We start from the raw sequence: 19204 nt of genomic DNA, 5'->3' as shown, positions 1-19204 counted from the left end.
GCGGGTCGGCCCGAGCGAGCAGGCGGGCCGCGGGGCAGCAGGCCTGGTGCAGGTCTGAAGTGCTCGGCTAACTGCCGCGCGATTTGGCATTCGGAAAACGGAATTAATGGTGGGAAACCCTTTTCATTGTACAAAGGAAGACAGCTAGCCAAGAGTTAAGTAGCTCTGTGTTTATTTTACTTAAGTAATCAATCAGTCAGCCTGCCTTCCATTTTCTAAGTGTTGTATAAACTTCATATGCAGAGGAATTACATCAAGGTAATTTCGTTCTCCTTTTTTTCAGTCAAGATACTAATATATAGCTTGATTTAAACCTCGAGTGCATTAGGAAAGATGACAAAAATAACCTTGGTTATGAGTGGTCTCTTAGTCCTTTGTACCTCTCAGTTTCTTAACACAATGCGTGACATGTATTCAGTGCTTGTTCTTCACAAAACTAATTAAAAAATGCAGCAGGTATGGCAAAAGATTTGAATTACCACTGGTCCGTGGTCAAACACTTTTGACAACAACGGCGTTGTTTCCCATGAGAAGTGATTATGTTTATTAAAAAAAAAAAAAAAGTTAAGGCAAAACATTTTGAAGGAAAAATTTAAGCCAGGCCAAATTCCAATGTGTATAATTATGGAAAATACTTTATACACATAAAAAACGTTATTGGAAAAGGGGACACAATCTGTGAAATTCTATTCCAGATTCTGCGAAGTTGTAATTTACTTTCCCGTGGTGTTATTGGTATTCTGTGCTATTCTACGCATCCTTTAAATACAGTAGTGTTTACATGTAGTAAACAGTATTTACTTCAAAAACATGTTGTAACCCATTTCCAAGTGGGGGAAACCCATACTTTTGTCTTTACAAAACACCAGAAAGTGTAAAAGAAATCGTAGATGCTGTGTCTACTCTTTCTTTTCTACTAAAAGAGTGAAAGACTTTCAGAAGTTTCAGGAAGCCTGGAGTCTTTCAAGCTACTCTTCTTCTTTAGATGCTTCTTTGTATAGACATTAAACAACACTTTTGTAGAAGAGTGTTCAGAGAATTACCCTGAGTAAAGGATTGGAGTTTCTGAGAATATTAGGTCCAAATTCAGATTGCACATGTTGGCCCCTTTTTACACCACCTGCAAGATCTGCCTATGGTGCTTTCAAGAATACCAAGAAATTTGGTCTTAAGTAGTCTTCAAATAAACCATTAACAACTATTTAACTAAAAGCAACAACAACATTAACTTGCACAGCTGCTGCCACTAATACAGACTGAATAATCCTTCTGGTGAATTATCTTAGAAGAGCAGAGGCCTGGCCTGGAAAAGGATGAACACCAGATACCATTGAAATACAGTTTTAGGTGGAATCGGCGTGGAGGTGAAAAGTTAGTATAATTTTTACAGAGAAGCAAATTCTCTTGGCCTTCTAGGTGGGTATTTGTACCAAATTTAAGCTTGCTAGAAGCATTCAAGAAGGAGTATAAGTATGTAGTATATCAGGCTTCATCGCCTGGTGACAAGCTGGCATTTACTGTGTTCTTTTAATAAACTTTACTGTGCAAATTCCTACCGCAGAACTTATTATGAATAGCTCATGCCAGTGTGCCATTGAATATCACAGGGGTGCATATTGGAGCCAAGGACGTTGCAGGGTCCCGGATACTTTTATTATCATTACAAATGGAAATTTTCTTCAGGGCATGAAGTCTGGGATGTGCTGTATGAAAACGTAAAGGCTAAAAATAACACTCCTGCGCCAAACCACTAAGGAGGTAGTTCAGCATAATCTAAATGTAATTAAAATTAATACCCTTGCTAAATGTCAAAGATAAGCAACCAGTCAGAGAGGCTGTAGAGAATTGAGGCATCTAAGAAGGTAGTGAGAGAGGAGTAACAGCCATGTTCACGTATGGAGAGAGATACTGCAGTGCATCTCGTGGCTGAGCGGGCCCTGCTTCCTCCTGCCACCGCACTTCTGATGGAATTACCTGCGGAGCTGAGCCATTCGAGCTGAACTCCTTACAAGTGCTATTAGTTGTCTTCCCTGCTTCCTCATTTGTTAACCTGTGTAATTGGAAAATGTTTAGTTATGTGCTGAGTTTTCAATGAATACTTTGCCTTAGAAGTAGTGTACAAAGGAAGCTTGATGCCAGCCTTTTATTTTAAGCTTTTTAAATGCATCTGGATTTAACTTCAGCAAATGAGGTACGAGTTGTCATATTAGGAGCAGTAAATGTGTATCAGACTAACTGGCAGTCCGACAAATGTGTCGATTTAGCAAATTCACTATAAAACTCGTCAGTCTTCTAGGTTAACTTGCCCCTCCACCCTGTATTCAACAAATGAGTGCCGAATTTTGAGCTTCGTTAAGCAGTTGCTTTATTGACATCTGCAGAGTGTGTAAGAACAGTTCAGTGCTCACACAAGTGCCTGCCAGCAAGGACACAGCGTGGATGGTGTGGGTCTGGCAGGGGCACCACCACAACCTGGTGTCTGACAAATAAAAGGGAGCGCTGTGGGAGCGGGAGCACACATGGCCCTTGACACCTGCAATAACACAATGTCCCCCTGAAGTTTGGGCCCTAATTATAGATGCAGCTGGGTATAGGCCATGCAGCCAATATTTGCCTTAAGAAAAATATAGTGGTGGTTTCTACTTGCATATATTTTGTTTATTTTCCTGTCATGACTGACTTGTTTTACATCTAGCGGTTCGAATGGGTTTGCGTGCAGTGCCTTGTCCTCGCAAGGAGGAGGGAGCCAGACTGACTGTTAGCTGCCCTACCTGAAACTTTTGCGTCTTGCAGTCATGCTTGCAACAGCACAACTCCTAAAGCTTGAGATCTGAGTCACCAGACCACAGATGTTTTTGCAATGAAACCGTGCACCTCTTAGAAAGTCACTGTGGAGCAAGTAATGATAGATAGTGTTTTCATTTTGCTGCACAAAAGGGTCAAAATGGCACGGGGAGTCCATGACAGACCAGCAGAAAATGTTGGTTCTGAAAGAAAATTTATTTCATAGCTTCAGGGGAAAGTTTGGGCGCTCTGAACAGATTGCCTTTGTCATTGTGTAAAAATGTTGCTTGTAAGGTGATGCTGGATGTCAGGCGGTCAGGGCATAGATACGGCAGAGCTTGGTACCCAGCAAATGTGAAACCCGACTTGGTGGAGTGCTCGCTGCGCTGTGTTCAGATGCGTTTTCTGGAAGCATTCCTCTTAGTGTGAAGGTCAGGCAAATTGCCTAAACTTCCTTCTATCTGCAACCCAGACGTGTTGGGCTTTGCTGAGGAGATCATCTTTCCAGTTTCTCCCATCTTACGGAAGAGAACCTTTCATAGCACACTCCTGTTTTGAGGAGTGCTTGCAGCAGAATTTGCGTGGGTTTTTTTTCTTTTTTTTCTTATTTTTTTCTGTTTTCCCCGACCCTCTACTGTAATGTTTGATTCCCGGTTTTCTGTCCCTGGTGCATGGGTCAGTTGCTGTGTGCAAAGGAACCTGTTGTCAGGGGTGGCACGTCCTGTTTGGGCCACTGCACGAATTCTCAGCGGACATCTCTGTGTTAGTAACTGGGGTAATTAAGGCTCTGCTGGCTCCTTCGGCCAGTGTTTCCCTCCCCCCTCGCCCTCCCTTTCTCCTTCCAGAGATGGCCTCTCTACATAATTCCATTAAAGTGATTGTGCTCCGAGGGGTGGACTGAGGGGCAGTGCTCTCATCTTTCAAAGCAGGACCAATGAGCTATGTGCTTTCCACTGGGCAGCAACAAAAGAAAAGGTCTCTCAGAAGAAAAGACAAGCACAAAAGATCAAAATTAGGTGTTTGTCCAGGCCTCTGGTATTGCTTTCAAGTTAGCTTTTGAGGGCTCACTTTGAAAACGGTGAGCCAGGCTAGTTAACATAAGGGTGTCTGCTGCTTTTAGAGTGTGTTGTTAAAATAATATTGGAAGAGAGCTTTTTGCTTGTGCAATTTAACAGTTCTCTGAAGCGCAAGAGAAACAGAGGAGCTGCCTGCAGACAGGGCGGTGATGTTCCCTGCCCCTGAGGAAATGGAGCAAACTTAAAATCCTGGAGATTTGCTTCACTTCTTTTAAAAAGATTAGAGACGTGTAGATAGTTGTCTTGGCTCTGTAGCCTTCAAAAGGCTGAAGTACTGTACGCCGGGAATTCATCCTGCCCTGTCGCCCTCCCCCCACGCCTTTTTTTTTTTTTTTTTTTTTTTTTTTTTTTTTTTGTATAAAGCTGCTGTTGCTGCTGGTGGGCAGTAGTGAGGTGATGTTTTTACTGCAAGGGGGTGTGAGGTGTTGTTTGTCCTGGGGCCCTCTGAGGGGATAGTGCAAAGCTACAAAAGGGATACAGACCCTTTTCACATTTAGACAAATAAGCGAGAGCCATCCAAAGCCGCGGCAAGCCAGACCGTTCAGCTGGATCAATTCACATGTGTCATACGTTCTAGTTTCTACCAAAATAAACTTCTACAATGTTGTACAAAGAACAAATTACTTAGTTTCTACTTCAGTTATTTGGTTTGCAAAGGAAAACATGAGTATCACAGGCAGTCTTTGTTCCATCGAACTGTTTAAAGTTACCTTTAGATTGAAAAAAGAAACCACAAGATTGAAAGCGTTGGCAATTTGTAACCTCTCAAATTTTTAATCTGGTGTTAAAGGGTCGTTATTTAAAATGCATGATCAGTTGAAATTCCAACTCCTTTTAATAAAGAAGTCATTAAATATTCTTATCTGAAGCTAGTAATAATGCTTCGAAATTACATACCCAGAGCCTCGGCAAGATTTAAAAAACCGTCATAGAACAGGATTGCTAAACTGTGTGTGTTTGCCTAATCGTATGTACTCGAGCAAAGTAAAACAGCATTTTGTAGCAAAGAGAAATAAAATCCAGTACTGAAAATCTGAGAGGGAATACCTGCTTTTGAGAGGAACAGACACGAATCTCTATCATCCTCCTTCCACTGCCCGGCTTTGTGTTACTGTTTGGCTTGATGCGCTTTTCTCTGTCCCTTTCGTCTAGTATATTTGAAATGTATTTGCTTATTTTCCTAATAAGTTTCTGCTGTATTTACATTACTTTGCTTCAAAAGTACATTTTTAGGGATAGTATTTCTCAGTGCTCTTCCTTTCCCACCCTTCCCCCTTAATAATTCCCTTGGAGCTCTGTTGCTCGAAGCAGACTTTGGCTAGCCCCAGATTCGATGTCAAAGGCCACGACCCGATGTCAGAGCAGCCCATGCTGCTGGCCTCTTCTTTGAATAATTATCTGGAGTTTATTGTGTTGGAAGGGACGGGCTTGGGGGCAGCGCAGTCACCCTGGCAAACCAGACCAATGAGCTATCCAGCCGGACCACTACCCAACAATGGACCTGTAGGTTACACAAAAAATTCAGCAGCACAAAAGATTAAATTAAAAATGGACATTTGGCCGCAGAAGTTTTGTCCTTACAACAACCATTTTTTCAGCCTTCTGAGTGTTGTATGGTTTTGATACTTTAATTGAAAGGGAAAAAGTATTATTTAAAATTTTGTATGTAAGCTAAAAAACCCCTGAAATTTATTCCCAACTGTTAGAATTGCCATACTGGATGTAGCTTCAGAAGGTGTTTCTAGTCACTGAACGTGGTACAGAACATCAAGCCATTGAACTTTTTGGTTTTTTTTTCTCCAGAAATTCTGTGCAATCTTAATTCTTTTAGAAACAAGAATAAAGCCCCTGATACTTTCATTTCTATCAATATTTTCCTTTTAAAATACCTAGAACAGGGATGTTCAAAACTGGTAATGAAAGTAGGTTCAGTATTCAGACTTAATGAGTCAACAGTAAATGATAGTAAAACGTCCATTTTCTTTGGGCTTATCTTTTTCCTCTCCCCAAAGAGGACTTAAAAAGTCTGAAATCCAGATTGTGGAGTGCTGTCTCTTCTTATCAGGACTGAATGAAAGGCTGCTGGAGGTGGGCTCGCTATTCTGGAGGGGGGCGGTGGGGGGGAAAGTTCTTTCATGGTCTGACCTTAGATTCTTTCTTAATTTTATCTAGCCCTGACCTGTTGGCTCTGCTCTGGCTCCTTTCAAGGCCTTCAGAGCTTCACAAACATGTAGCAGCTGAAGGAAACAATGACAGGGCTTTTAGGGGTTGCAATATTACACTCTCTTGTAACCTTGGCTAAGTAGCCTGTAAACAGATGCTTTCTATGGAGCATTTGCCAGAAAGCCAAAATTTTGGCTGTGTTGCTATCAGCAAGCATGGCTCTAACACTCTTGGTTTAGGACTCTTCACTCTGTGTTCAAATACAAGCTTCAGCTGAACAAAGTCACCCAGAGCATCTCCTGTGTACAATGTGGTCCTGGAAAAACTGCTGGTACAGGTTTTATACTTCTCTTTAATGCCATAAATTTACCTGGAATAGAGGAATCGTAGGAAGATGAATTATCAACATCTGAATGCGATAAATGCAGTTTGGTCTTCTGCAGAAAACTGCTTTGAAGGTAGTGTTAAAATGTCACCAGAACATTTGCATTTCTATCTATCCTTTTGAGAAGGGAGGGTGGAATTATGTCTAGTTTAGGATTTTTCATTGGCTGCGTTGTTAGTGTCACGCTGCTTTAAGCTTAGAGGGTTTTAATTACGTAACAGAATGTTGTTGAGAATGGAATTTTTGTTCCACTGTGAATATGGAAGTGACTTTATTGTTCTTAGTAACTTTTCCTACAAGTTCAGTCTGTGCAATCTTGGTAATTTAAGAATTGCGATCGCAGCTGAGGAAGTACTTTTTAATGCAGCTGGGTGATTGGAAGCACATAGTTGTTGTTTAACTGCTAATACAGACATGGAATCTTTGATGCCTCCGGTTTTCCCAGCTGGGCTCACTGGCAGTGCAGGAGGACGCCATCTGGCAGTAATGGGGTACAGCTCGACCAGATGGAATGAACCCACGGCGGGCCCAGAGATGTTCCTTCCTCTCGCCGTGTCACCTTCATTGCTGGGGAAGGGGCTTCAAAACAGAGACCACTGCCCGCCGCCCCCTTCCTCCAACGACGGCGGGTGCTGCAGGAGCCATCCCAGCCAGCCCGCGTTTCAGGGGCCGGTGAGGGGCAGCACAAGCACCCTTCATTCTGGTGTGGAATAATGCCAGATTGGTTTATATGTTTGTGTGTATTTGCCTCAGTGTTTCAGAAGAGCTGAAGAACTAAGGTTGAGACAGTAACTCAGTGGAATTCACCAACGTACACTAAAACTAGTTCTGGCATGAGAAGATATCAGCTCTTTTCCCTGCCACAGTGTATGCATTTACTAGACCGTTTATATTTTCCCAAGCTTTGAAAACTGGGATCTGTATGTTTAACCCATGTTTAACTACTATACATAATTTGAACATATTAAAATGTTAAGTTTTGGAAGAGAAAATGGGAAAAATCTGAATATGAGTATTTCTGATCGACAGCTGATTTGTAGTAGCAACTTCTCCCCAGACTGAAAGAGTAAAGGAAGATTTATGTGGAGGCAAGGCTGATGGCAGTAGTAAAGAATACTAAATAATTTTGAGCTGGTGCGATAAAACGTGGATGTTCCGATGATCTGTAGAGCAGTAGAACCGCCAATAAATCCAGTCTCAATCCTCGTGATACTTTGCAGTTTCTCTCAGTTCCTTGAGCCAGGCAGCTGTGGTTCTCCCTCCATGCTGGGAAATGAAATGACTTGTCACACAAACGGTGTTGGAACATCTGAGTGCGCTGTAGTAATTTTTCTTGAAGAATCCGTTTTTACAGCTTTAACACCAGTAACTGCTGTGAGCTTCCTGTCTGCTTTCTGGGAAACTGGACATAATCTCTGAGATTATATCTCAGGGATGTAATAAACCAGTAAAATACACAAGTAAACCATTGTCATCTGAACTCTAGCCAAGCTTCAGCTACTGTAATGTTTAATGTTTTTTCGAAGTTACAATCCCTGTTTTAAATGATATTAATATTTTTGCTCATACTTGCAGTGTTTAGCGTTGCCATAGTTTTATTATAAGGTGTAGAAGCTATTCCTAGACTAGCAAAACAGAGAAGGCTCCCCCGTGTGTCCTGCTGCTGAAAGACCTCTCAGGGTTGAATCTGCAGGGCTCTCTGCAGATGTCTGTGGGAGAGCGAGTGCCAGGATATGGGATTTCAGAGCAGTGTCACCAGGGAGCAGTGAGCTACCGGCAAAAACTGCCCTAGGAGAGTCCAGCTGATCCTACATAAATTGTAAACCGGTGATTTTTGAGACAGTATCTATTTTGATAATTTGAAATTAATCCATGTAAGGCGTATTTAGCTTTTTCCTAGTCTTTATTGGAGTATTAATCACCAGAGGTGAAATCTGTGCCTCTGGTTGGACTATTACTCATGTGTTTTAATACTGGCAGGTTTTGGTTACATAAAGAGGGGGTGTGAGGCAGATCCATTTTAGTGTATGAAGCGATGCTGGCTTATCACATCCAGCCTCTAGTGTTGTTTAGGACAGTCTCTGTGTACTCCAGAGGCACTTTGTAATAAAATTTATGAATTAGCTCTAGCATGTTTATGTCCCCATCACTGCTGTCCCTCTTGATTTGTACAGTGTCATTTTTGCATCCTTGCCACCAGCGGATTCAAGGAATAATAAAAATGCCTATTAAAAAGCTGTAGGTGCTGTGACACTTAATGTTCCAACGACCTAATGCTAGCAGCACTAAAAAACCCAACCCGTATTCAACAGAAACAAATTAACTTTAAAAAATTCAGCCAGTTGTTAACCAGGCTACAGAATTGTTCCTGTTCACCTTAGGTCTGGGAACAAGCCTTCAACCACTACACAGAAATTTTGAAAATGCAGAGGTGAAATCTTGATGTGAAATCTTGATTTTATTTTTTTTTTTACTTAAACTGTGTTGAAAGGGTTGAGTAGATCACTGCACCTAATTTGTTTCTGAGTAGCAGTGGTCGGTGGAAAGACGGCATCACTTCTGGGCCTGTTATGAGCATGGCTGATGGCCTCAGGACTCACTTCTCTGCTTTCTGATCCTCTGAAGCCTCCTGTTGCTGTGCAGTGTCCATGGATGGAATACACTAAATCTGAGACTGTCGGCCCCCCAGGTGGCCATGCTATCTCCAGTCTTTTATCAATGATTTATGTGTAAGCTATTCAGGATACCTACGCTGGTTAAAGATAAGAAAGCTCCCGAAGTTTGTTTTCTTTCTAAGGGTATGTCTGGCTTTGAATGTTTGATACACCTGATGAACTGCTAGATCAAAGTGTTGATGCCAAATTGGTGCTGGAATTGCCGTATAATAGGCCTGTAAAGGAAACTAAAAATTGTTACAGATATTCTAAACAGAGGCTACTTCAGATAAAAAAATATTTTTCCACCACTTCATAAAGCAAATAGTGTGCAGGTACCTGTTGGAAGTGGAGGCAGACCTTTGGTTGTTGTTTATCTTGTTTTGCCTGTGGTGAAGCTGTGATCAGCACGGACCAGCGGCTCAGCAGAGGCTTTGGTCTTGGCCGATGTTACACACATAACCTGTGAAGCAAGTTTCACATCAGTTTTTTTGCTGCCCAGTACACCGCCTTTAAAATTCTTTGATATTCTCCTTGTTAGATTACTGTGACAGTGAGGCTTTGCTAGGCCAGCACATCATGCAGCCCTCCTCAGCTGCTGCTTCAGTCACAGATACCAGCAGATGGTTTTTCAGCCACAGAAGCAGTAATATGTGACAGCTGAAAAATTCTGACATCGCTTTTGGATTGAACTGGTCTTCCTACCAGTTGAACCATGATGTCCTGAAGTGGAAACAACCTTGGTTATTAGATGGTAGAGGCTAGTTGAGAGATTTTAAACAGACTCTTCCACAATAAAGATAATTATTTTTGAAACTTGCATTATACAAGAGGAATGGTGTTCAACAATGTGCTTTTTCTAAATGTAGAGCATTAAAGACACATAAAATAAGATTCAAATAATGTGTTTTTCTCAACACTTGAATTTTTTTTGGTGGGAGTTACGGTTTTGCCTTTCTTCCACATCCCATTATTCTTCCTCTCCTCCCCAATCAAGTGTTAATGAGGAATTCAGGGTTAAAAAAAAAAAAAAAAAAAAAAAAAAAAAAAAAAAAGAGGCAGTGAGGATAAACAGACCTCACAGGCTCCTCATTCAGCTCAGCAGGGCACTAGACCTTAGCTATTCTTCATTTCACAGTGAAGATGATCAGTTCTGGGTGAGCACTTTCAAAGGGCACAGAGTTTTTGAAGGTGCTGGGCAGGATGATAAATGGTGGTGTCTGTCATCCCGGGCCCTGCGGAAGTGCAGCAGGGGTCTCTTCTGCAGGAGCCTGTAAAGAAAAAGATGGTCTGTGACACTTGGCTGGCTGCTGCCTGGTCGCCTGGAATCTGTTCGAGGGCCTCTTAAATAGCGCCCAAATGTAAGGGTTTTCCTCCGAGAATGGATTGGGGGAATCGATGATGATGGCAACCTCCAAAGCATAATCCTGATGAGATCTTGATGGCCTCTTTTTAAAATGTTGTCACTGCGTTTGAATGTTCCCGTTACACGCTCAGTGTGTGTGTCTGTAATCCACCACAGGTCAAGCGGCCTGGGAAGTAGAGATTTCTGTTTTCTGAGGTCTGTGCTGTAATTCCCCTCAGTAAGTCACCATAACTTGATTTTGGTGTGTTAGTATCACTTGGTGCTTTTGAATCGTTTCAGTTCCCGTGTCTTTTGTTTTTTACAAATTTTTAAGAGATTGCAATGATTTACGTATAATATCTTACTCTATTTCTGAATTTGCAATATTAAAATTATTTTTTTATTGCATGCTTGAGGTTATTCTTTGTGTTTGTGTCCATCTCCTTTTCCCTGATTGCAGTTTGTTGGCTAGGAACAACTGACATCATCGGTTGCTAAAGTGATATTGTGAAGTGAAAAAAACCTCCAAAACAAATGAGAGTTTTGCTCTAGTTAAAAAAAAATATCACTTTTTGACATTTTATTATTTTCATTGTCTACTTGTGATGTTAGTTAAAGCCTATTTGAAAAATGGGAATGGGCTGCTTTTGATTGTTCTACCATTAGTGTTAAACACATCAAAGAAATACTTTAATCCAAATTTAAGAGCCTCTTTTTTTTTTTTTTTTTTCCCCCCCTCCACAGGTTTATTTAGATTTTGGTAAAACTGTCTTTTAAAAATAAACATACATAGAGATGTGGACTCTACCTAGCAATATCTCATTTAAAGCTGATGTTGGTAACTACAGCACAAAAAGACTGTACATTTCAAAATAAATACGAGCAGATTTTGCAAATGCATTATTATGAAATGACTGTGTTGGCTTCAGGGAAGCATCGAATCGAGAGCTGTACGATTGCATTGCTGGTGCGGAGACTGCAGAGGGAGCTAGCGATCTGATGCAAACACGAGTCCTGCTTGTGGTGAAGAAATGTCAGGGATTTTTGTGTTGCTGAGTATTTCACATGTCCAAATCTCCCTGTCAAATCTCAGCTAAATCGAGAAAGGGAGAGCCTGTTTTGAGAAGGGACGATGTGCTATTGTAAGGCAAGGAGAAAAGAAATAAGATTGGCACAGTTCTGTAACATCTGAACCGTCTGAAACTCTTTAACAGAAAGAAATAGGTTCCTGGCAGCAGAAGAGGAGAATGTCCTGACAGCTACATCAGGCCTGGGGGGAGGTTTAGCTGAGCCCAGAGGAGCTGGCATGCACTAGAGCAAACGCTGCACCTCGCAGCCTGTCCCTGCACGGACCGGGTTTGTGAAACGGTGTCTGGCCTGGCCTTTGCTCCCCTCACCACCCGAGGGTACCCACGCCACCTCCACTTACAAAAAGCTTAAGGTCCCCGCCTAACTCTGTAGTAATTTTTCACTCCCGTCAAGGCCAGTGTATCGTGAACAGAATGAGAGAAGCAGCAAACTGCCGTAAGGGTTCCCAGATGCGTGGCCAGAGAAGGGGGAACAGGGAGACCCTTCAAGCGAGGAACAGCGGCCCTCTAAGAGTGCCAGAACCAGCTTGTAAGAAAACACGTGGAAGCAGAAGTTGTTAGTCAAAAGCATTATTAACGGTCACTGTTGTTTCCCAGAGTATCTCCTCTCAGACCTGGAACCAAAACATTTCCAGTCTCTTTGCTGAGTCCTGTCTTCTTCCCTTTGCTCTGACTGTCCTGCTGCATTACAGCCTGCTTTTCCAGAGATAAACGTTGGTTTCTGGGGACCTCATGCTGTTTGCTTTTACAAATCTTTATTAGAGACTGAAAGCACTTTCAATATGCTGAATCATACTATTAAATCTAGCTCTGTGGCTGTGAAGGTGTGATTTTTGTTACAGATAGAAATGGGATATTTATCCTACTCCCACTGATTTCTGTTACAGACTTCTGTTTCAGGCTGTTGGGAGATAAGTGACTGATTCTGGGCAGAGATTCAGGGAAATCTGCAGTGCTGGAGAAGAGACAGGCTTCCAGGCATGCAGCCTGTTCGTCAGTCTGCTGATTATAGCCGACAAGTTTTGAACCAAACTTGCAGGAGAATCAAGCTATGTCACTATCTGCAGAAGTCTGAAAATCCTTATTTTTTCACTTGAGTCTTAATTATTCCTTTTCTCTTTGTGCAGATCCTAGAAGAAAGTATCATGTAAGGCTGCTGGCGTATAACAGTATGGAAGAAGGTTATCAGGCAGACCAAACAGTCAGCACTCCGGGATGTGTCTGTAAGTGGCGTAGGTGCATGAAGAATTTGTTAAGAGCTGAGCTGTTTCAAGGACCCAGCAGCTCTCTGTTTTTAACCTATAAATATTCGATTAATTTGGTGTAAAACAGAGAACCAGTAAGATTATATCTGTGACAAATACTGTCCTAGTCATCCTGCAACTGTGGCGGTCTCCTGTGTTGGTGAACTGCAGCTGAGGAAACAAGAGAGCTACCAAGCACGTTTTCCTCCCCTGTTGGATCGTCTGCATCATCTCACCAGTGATGTATCATGTGTCTTAAGAGAGATTTGTCTCGCTCCCTTGTCTCTGTTTATAGTTTTGACTAAACAAGTGGGACTAGAGGAGCCGTATGTGATGTGTATTGGGTTAGGAAGGATCTTTAAGAGCTTGAACCAGATTCCTGGGTCTGATACCGGGTAGTGCTGTGCAGAGGCAGATTTGAATCTAAACCTGTGGGCTCAGACCCGTCTCTTAATCTCACCAGTATCTGTATACAGTTCATTAAATAATTCGTGCTCCTTTTTTGTTTTAAACAGCTGTCCGTGATCGCATGGTGCCACCACCACCACCTCCTCACCACCTCTATGCCAAAGCTAATACTTCATCTTCCATCTACCTTCACTGGGGAAAGCCTGCCTTCACATCTGCACAAGTCATTAACTACACAATCCGCTGCAACCCCGTGGGGCTGCAGAACGCTTCTCTGGTTCTCTACCTTCAAACGTAAGTGCAGGGCTACTAATGAGTCCTGGTTTCCTGTTTCCAGATCCGTCCCACTCAGTTGCTGCTCTTCCTGCCCTCTCTTAATAGCCTTTTACTGTAACAACTTTCATCTCCCTTAGAGGACTGTGTGTTCTGCCCAGTGGTCGCTAGTTCTGTTTCTTGGTTATTTAAGACGTGTTCATGGAACAGCGTAATTCTCTACCTGTCATCCTTGTGTTGGATCCCCGGACAACCTCTTGAATTTTTAATGGCTTTTTAGCTGTCTTAATTTAATTTTATGTTCTTCTTCAAACAAACAAAATTGAATACTTATTTCATAGGTATCTTGTCTGGGCAAAGATGGTACTTAGTCCAGTGTCTGATTTTAAGACTGGAAACAAGAATTTTTGAGTTTTGAGGGTCCGAGCATGTTGTTGTGGGAGTGCCACGTTCCTGGGTGTGTGGCACCCTGCCAGGAGGAAGCTGAGTGGAACTGCAGCTTGCTTTTCAGAGGAGAAATGCATGAGCCACAGAATGGCAGAGCAGGGAAGAAATTCTGCCTAGGCTTGGTGCCCAGCTCTCTGCCCAGGTGGTATGGGAGGGAGCAGAAGACTTTGCTCCATTGTGACTGACTCTGCTGGGGGCCGTGGTGCTGCTGAGGGAATCCATGTGTGTGTAGCTCCCTCAGTACCTGGGGTTACCAAAGCCCTCTAAATAAGAAAAACGCTATCTTAAAAGATAGTTTCCATCTTAATATGGATGGTTTTCACTTCAGAGAAGGCATCCCCTGCTGCATAACTCCTGACAACGATTAGACACAGTATAATCGCCATGTGAAATTCTTCGTGTGCAGTATGGAGCACAGCAGTGACTGCTGCTCTTTGTGATAGGATGAGACTACTGCAAATGTTGGTGACTGCCTTTGCACTATGGAAGATTAAAATATTAAATGAGATTTAATAAAGCAGTAGCTGTCGAGTAACACCATTTAAAATTGAGATTTAACCTCGATTTGGGTCTTAGCACCCAGAATTAACCCTGGTGTATATGAAAGATTTCCCTTCTTCTGCAGAACTAAAATGAGGCGGAATTTCTACAATTAACTTTGTGATCAGATAGTAAACTGCAATATTATAATTAATATAGCAAATTTTACAATTAATAAATTAACAAATATGACTACAAAATGATTAGGGAACATTCATATTCTACAGAGATCCCCTAAACATGAGGGGATAGGGGCTGCAAGTGGAAGCTGCAAACACAGCCTGTGTCTGTTCTGCGAACTGAGAAACAGATCCAGGAACAGCCGATGGAGCCAAGAGCCTGTTCCTCTTCAGCTGTGATGCTGGTTGGAGTTTGTTCCTCCAGCCTGAAGCATAGTGTCCCGTGAACAAATGTGGGGAGAGCTGAGTTTGGGATACCTACTGGTGATCTGGGAAATCATACTGTTGGACTTGCTTGTGCATCAGCTGTCCAAACAGCCTTTATAAAAACTTGAGCTCAAGTCAACTGACAGCAGGCAGTGTCCCCCAGAGAGCCCCAGGGTCGGTACAGTTACATTTTTGGGGAGGGAGCGCAGATGGACCACGTGTCTCAGCTTGAGCTGGTTTGTCTTCTGTTGAACTGACAGTGAGAATCCACTCACGGTGTCTGTGAGATGCCATTTGAGTTTGGGATCTTGAAGTCAACTGCTGCTGTTAAATTTATTTTATTCCTTCATCCGTATAGGTCAGACACTCACATGTTAGTTCAAGGTCTTGAGCCAAAAACCATGTATGAATTTGCAGTTCGGCTGCATGTGGACCAGCTCTCCAGTCCCTGGAGTCCAGTAGTCTACCACACTACCCTTCCAGAAGGTAAGGCCTAGGAGAGGACCACGGGGTTCTAAAGGAAAGCTCTGAAAACCAAATGGCCTGAAAAATTGGTTATTAATTTTAAACTGTCTGTAGGAGAGAGAAATACTCTCCTGTGAGATACTGATACTGCTTTTCTCAGTGAGAGAGAGAGAAAAATGCTGTCAGGAAAATAATTGTTTTGGAACTGTGAAATTCTTTTTCAAAATCTACCTAAAATCAGCAAAGATTTTAATGTAGAATGTGATATACTTACACCTTTAGCAACCACTGAATGGAAATAACTGGAATTAAAAAAAAAAAAAGAAGTATTGAAGAGGCCTGGCTGATTCATAGGCATTATGAAACGTATTTTAAAAACCAGAAGTTTTAGAAACTAAGCATTTTACACAGCTACTGCCCTAGCTGCTGGTTTACTTTTCTGTCAGCTTGATCAGTGAAAATCCAGAGCTTCAGTTCCATGGTCTCAGCATTGCAGGGTTTGTGATGTACCTCTTCACAGGGTAATGATGTGGGGTTTTGTCAGTAACTGTTCCCTTCTGGAGCTGAAGGAAAGATCCAGAATTTGCTTTTACAAAATCTAAGCTATTGACCAGATCAGAGTTAACAGGAGAGTTTCTCTTGAGGAGCACTGTGTGTTTGTTTATATGTTGTTTATCTGGGATGTAGCAGTAGCCACTAGGTCCGCACATCGGTTTCTTTCTGAGCAATTTAATTGCATTTAAATTAGTTTAGCCTAATAGCATTGTGTTACTGTTCTCACAGCACCATCTGGCCCTCCAGTAGGAGTGAAGGTGACTTTGATAGAGGATGATACTGCTTTGGTTTCCTGGAAGCCACCTGATGGTCCTGAAACAGTTGTTACACGATACACCATCCTCTATGCATCCAGGAAGTCTTGGATTGCGGGGGAATGGCAAGTGTTGCACAGAGAAGGTAAACTAAAATCATAAACCTATGAACTGGGCAAACAGTGATACTACTCATAAGATGCTTTGTTACTTTGAGCTACTTGGGCTACAGTAAGAAAGAAATTCAAGTAAATGTCCACGTAAAAGTTAGAATTATTCCCGTGGTTGTGATGCAAATGCATTAAAAAACAATTAATCCTCGGAAGGTGAGGGGAGAGGGGTTGTCTGTTGCTTTGGAGCTCAGCATGTACATGCCAAAACGTCTCATAAACCCAATTAACATCCATCTCGGTTCTGTTGCAACCGTGCTTGTGATGGTTTCATTGGGTAAATGCAGCCTTTCAGATCTGAAGTCTCTGAGATGCCTTATTCTCCAGAAATAAATTTATAAATATTGCTGTGTGGGTTTATATGTTTCTTCCAATCACTGCCAATCCAGTTAGCTCAGTTTGCTTAATGAACTTTCCCCTACTCCCAGTAAATTGCTCTGCAAATTCAATTGAACTCTCTGGCTCTATTCTACTGCTGAGGCCCAGCTAGCTAATCTGACAGTAACTCAGGTATGGTGATGTGAACTGCAGTCACATCTGGGTGATTAGATGTAGATACAGCCTAAATTTTTATAGGCACTTTCCAGAATAATACTATGATTTGAAGAGCTGCCTCAAGAACAGATTTCTACTATAGCCAAAAAAAAAAGAAAAAAGCATTTACTGTTTAGTTGGTATTCAAAATAGAGAGAGTTCAGAATAGATAATGATCTAATAATGTATGAAAGCAGAGAGAGAAGCTCAGTGTTCAGAGTAAAGTCATATACTTGAGCAGCTTATTTAAGAGGGTTGCCCAGGAAGAGTTACTGTGTTGTTCTGTGTTGTTTCATGGCTGAAAGCTTAGCTGTTAGCAGAGAGTGAGGCTTTAAATTTTCTGTGGAGAAAATTCATAAAACTTGACGAGTATGCACTCACAGAGGACAAGTCGTTTCGCCGTCAGAGTGAACTGTTTGAGTTCAAAGAATGTGGTTGTCCTTTGTGCTGCTCCTGAGGAGAGGATGCAGGGCCAGCAGCCGTTCTGAAAGGTGGCAGTGCCTCTGTCTTTGCTGGAGCAGAATGGTATTTGCCAGGCTGGCCTCAAATGCAGTGGTCAGCTGTGAAGAGTAACAGCAAGATGACTATTAATCTTAAGCAAAATTTGTGAAAAATAGCTAGTCTCTGAAATGTCAGTGAGGTCTCACTATAGGGGGAAGGCTGAGCCCATGTTTTTTCACTATTAAAATTGTTCAAAGAAACAGTGATATAAAGTTGTCCCATTAAATTGTTGAAAGAAACAGTGATGTAAAGTTGCCATGTTAAAGGGACCAATTTAATATTAGTTTTTACTCGATAAAACCCCCAGCAGATTTAAATTCACTGACAGCTTATATTTGAAGAATAAATCTCGTCGCTCTAGCGATGATACGCTGTATTTGTTGGTGCAGCTGAATTGCTGTCAGGTATGTGCTTCAGCTCAGCCCCGGCTGTGAGACTGAGCAGCATCTCAAATAGTATTGTACCACAGACATTTCGGATGAGGGGGTGGCAGTAACACTAAACATTTTCATGTGCTCCCGCACCAAAACTGTTGGAGGGAATGAGCAAAAGGAGAGCTCCAAATCCCGGTGTGTTACTATGTCCATCAATGTTCGAGTCACTAATTTTGTATTTTGACAGATATAATGGGGTTTGAGGCACGGCACGGAATTTGGGCACCTTGACACGTTAGGACAATCTGTAATGCTCCTCCTTAAAGTTGAGATGAAAAAGTCTGCGAAAGAAAATTAGTGTATAGCTGTAAGATGAGGCAAATACTGTCATAGTCCCGTGACAGTCCTCTCCCAGGTAGTTTGAGGTAGAAGCAGGGTTTGGGTTTTTTAATGCATTTATCCTGATAAAGCCAGCTCACCCTTTGCACTAAATAGCATTGTTTTGTCTTGACACTAAACTTGCTCTGCAGCAGATTTGTGAAATCTTGACCCCATTCCTTTTGCATACCCCCAAAGACATGCCCCCCTACATAAAAAAAATAAATTAAAACCTACCACCAAAACAAAACCAAACCCCAACCAACCCTACCCCCTGTAAAAGTCCTAGCAGAGGCTTTAGTGAACGTACGAACATTTCTGCCAATCCACCAACTCAAAACCCAAACCCCTTTAGTTCGACAGAGCCGGTGTTAGGCACGGCACAGTTAGAAAATACAACTGCAGTTTGTTGCTGATCCGTGATGTGGGCTGTCGTCCAGCCACCTCCCCCCTTCTCCCTAGTTCTCTTCAAGTGGATCAGAAGTTACAGCCTTGCCACACTTGGTGTGCAGTAAATCAGTACAAAGTGCCTCCTGGCTTCAGCAGTGCCGCAGGTTTGAAGGGAGCTGGTGGGAAAGAGCCTGGAATATTGAAACGTGACCTTTCGCCCTTGCTGGTGCTAAATATTACAGCTCCTTTGGTTACAGATACCTCACGTTTTACTTCAAATGCTTTCAGCTAATGGGTGCTTTTATGGAAGAGCTGAAATAGCTTTTGAAGTAGCTTCCCTTTTGCCAAATGTATAATCTTTTCTGTCAACAAAACCACCTTATATTTTACACACCCCCATGCTACTATAAATTCTGGCTTCTGAAACGGATTTGAAAGGTTGAAATTTAGACTTAAGTCTGAGAAAGTAAATGGAATATGTGAAAGAGAACAGGGGATAGATTTGGTCCTGTAACTGCCATTATGTAGGGAAAGTAAAGCGATGTATTTCTGTGGTAGGAAGAAACACAGGCACTTTAGAAAGGAATTGGCACTTTAAGCAGCAGTCTGCAGTCCCTGGACAAGCAAAGCTCTCATGGACTTTAGGAGTTTTGCCTGTCTAAGGACAATGCAAGTGAATCCTATTTATGTTTTTAATCTTTTTTTTCTGCCTTCAAGAGACTTCAGGAAATGAATCCTTCACATGTGAGAGAGACTTTTTCTGTAATATTTTTAGTAGCACAGCTTAGAT

The 19204-nt window shown here is 42.1% G+C and overlaps 1 protein-coding gene across 1 annotated transcript in view; it reads left to right on the top strand.

Moving 5' to 3' along the window:
* Positions 1-19204, top strand: part of PRTG (protogenin) — an 80621-nt gene that overhangs the window by 55709 nt on the left and 5708 nt on the right. Inside the window, exons 12-15 of the mRNA XM_026856092.1 lie at positions 12623-12718; positions 13255-13441; positions 15152-15279; positions 16042-16212. Of these exons, the coding sequence (XP_026711893.1) occupies positions 12623-12718; positions 13255-13441; positions 15152-15279; positions 16042-16212 (582 nt within the window). The remainder of the gene's footprint in view (positions 1-12622; positions 12719-13254; positions 13442-15151; positions 15280-16041; positions 16213-19204) is intronic.

The sequence above is a fragment of the Athene cunicularia genome, assembly GCF_003259725.1.
Source record: "Athene cunicularia isolate RWA chromosome 10 unlocalized genomic scaffold, athCun1 chr10_part1, whole genome shotgun sequence".
NCBI classification, from domain to species: domain Eukaryota; kingdom Metazoa; phylum Chordata; class Aves; order Strigiformes; family Strigidae; genus Athene; species Athene cunicularia.
Note: the sequence above shows the minus strand (reverse complement) of the source record. Positions and strands in the feature narration are given on the sequence as shown.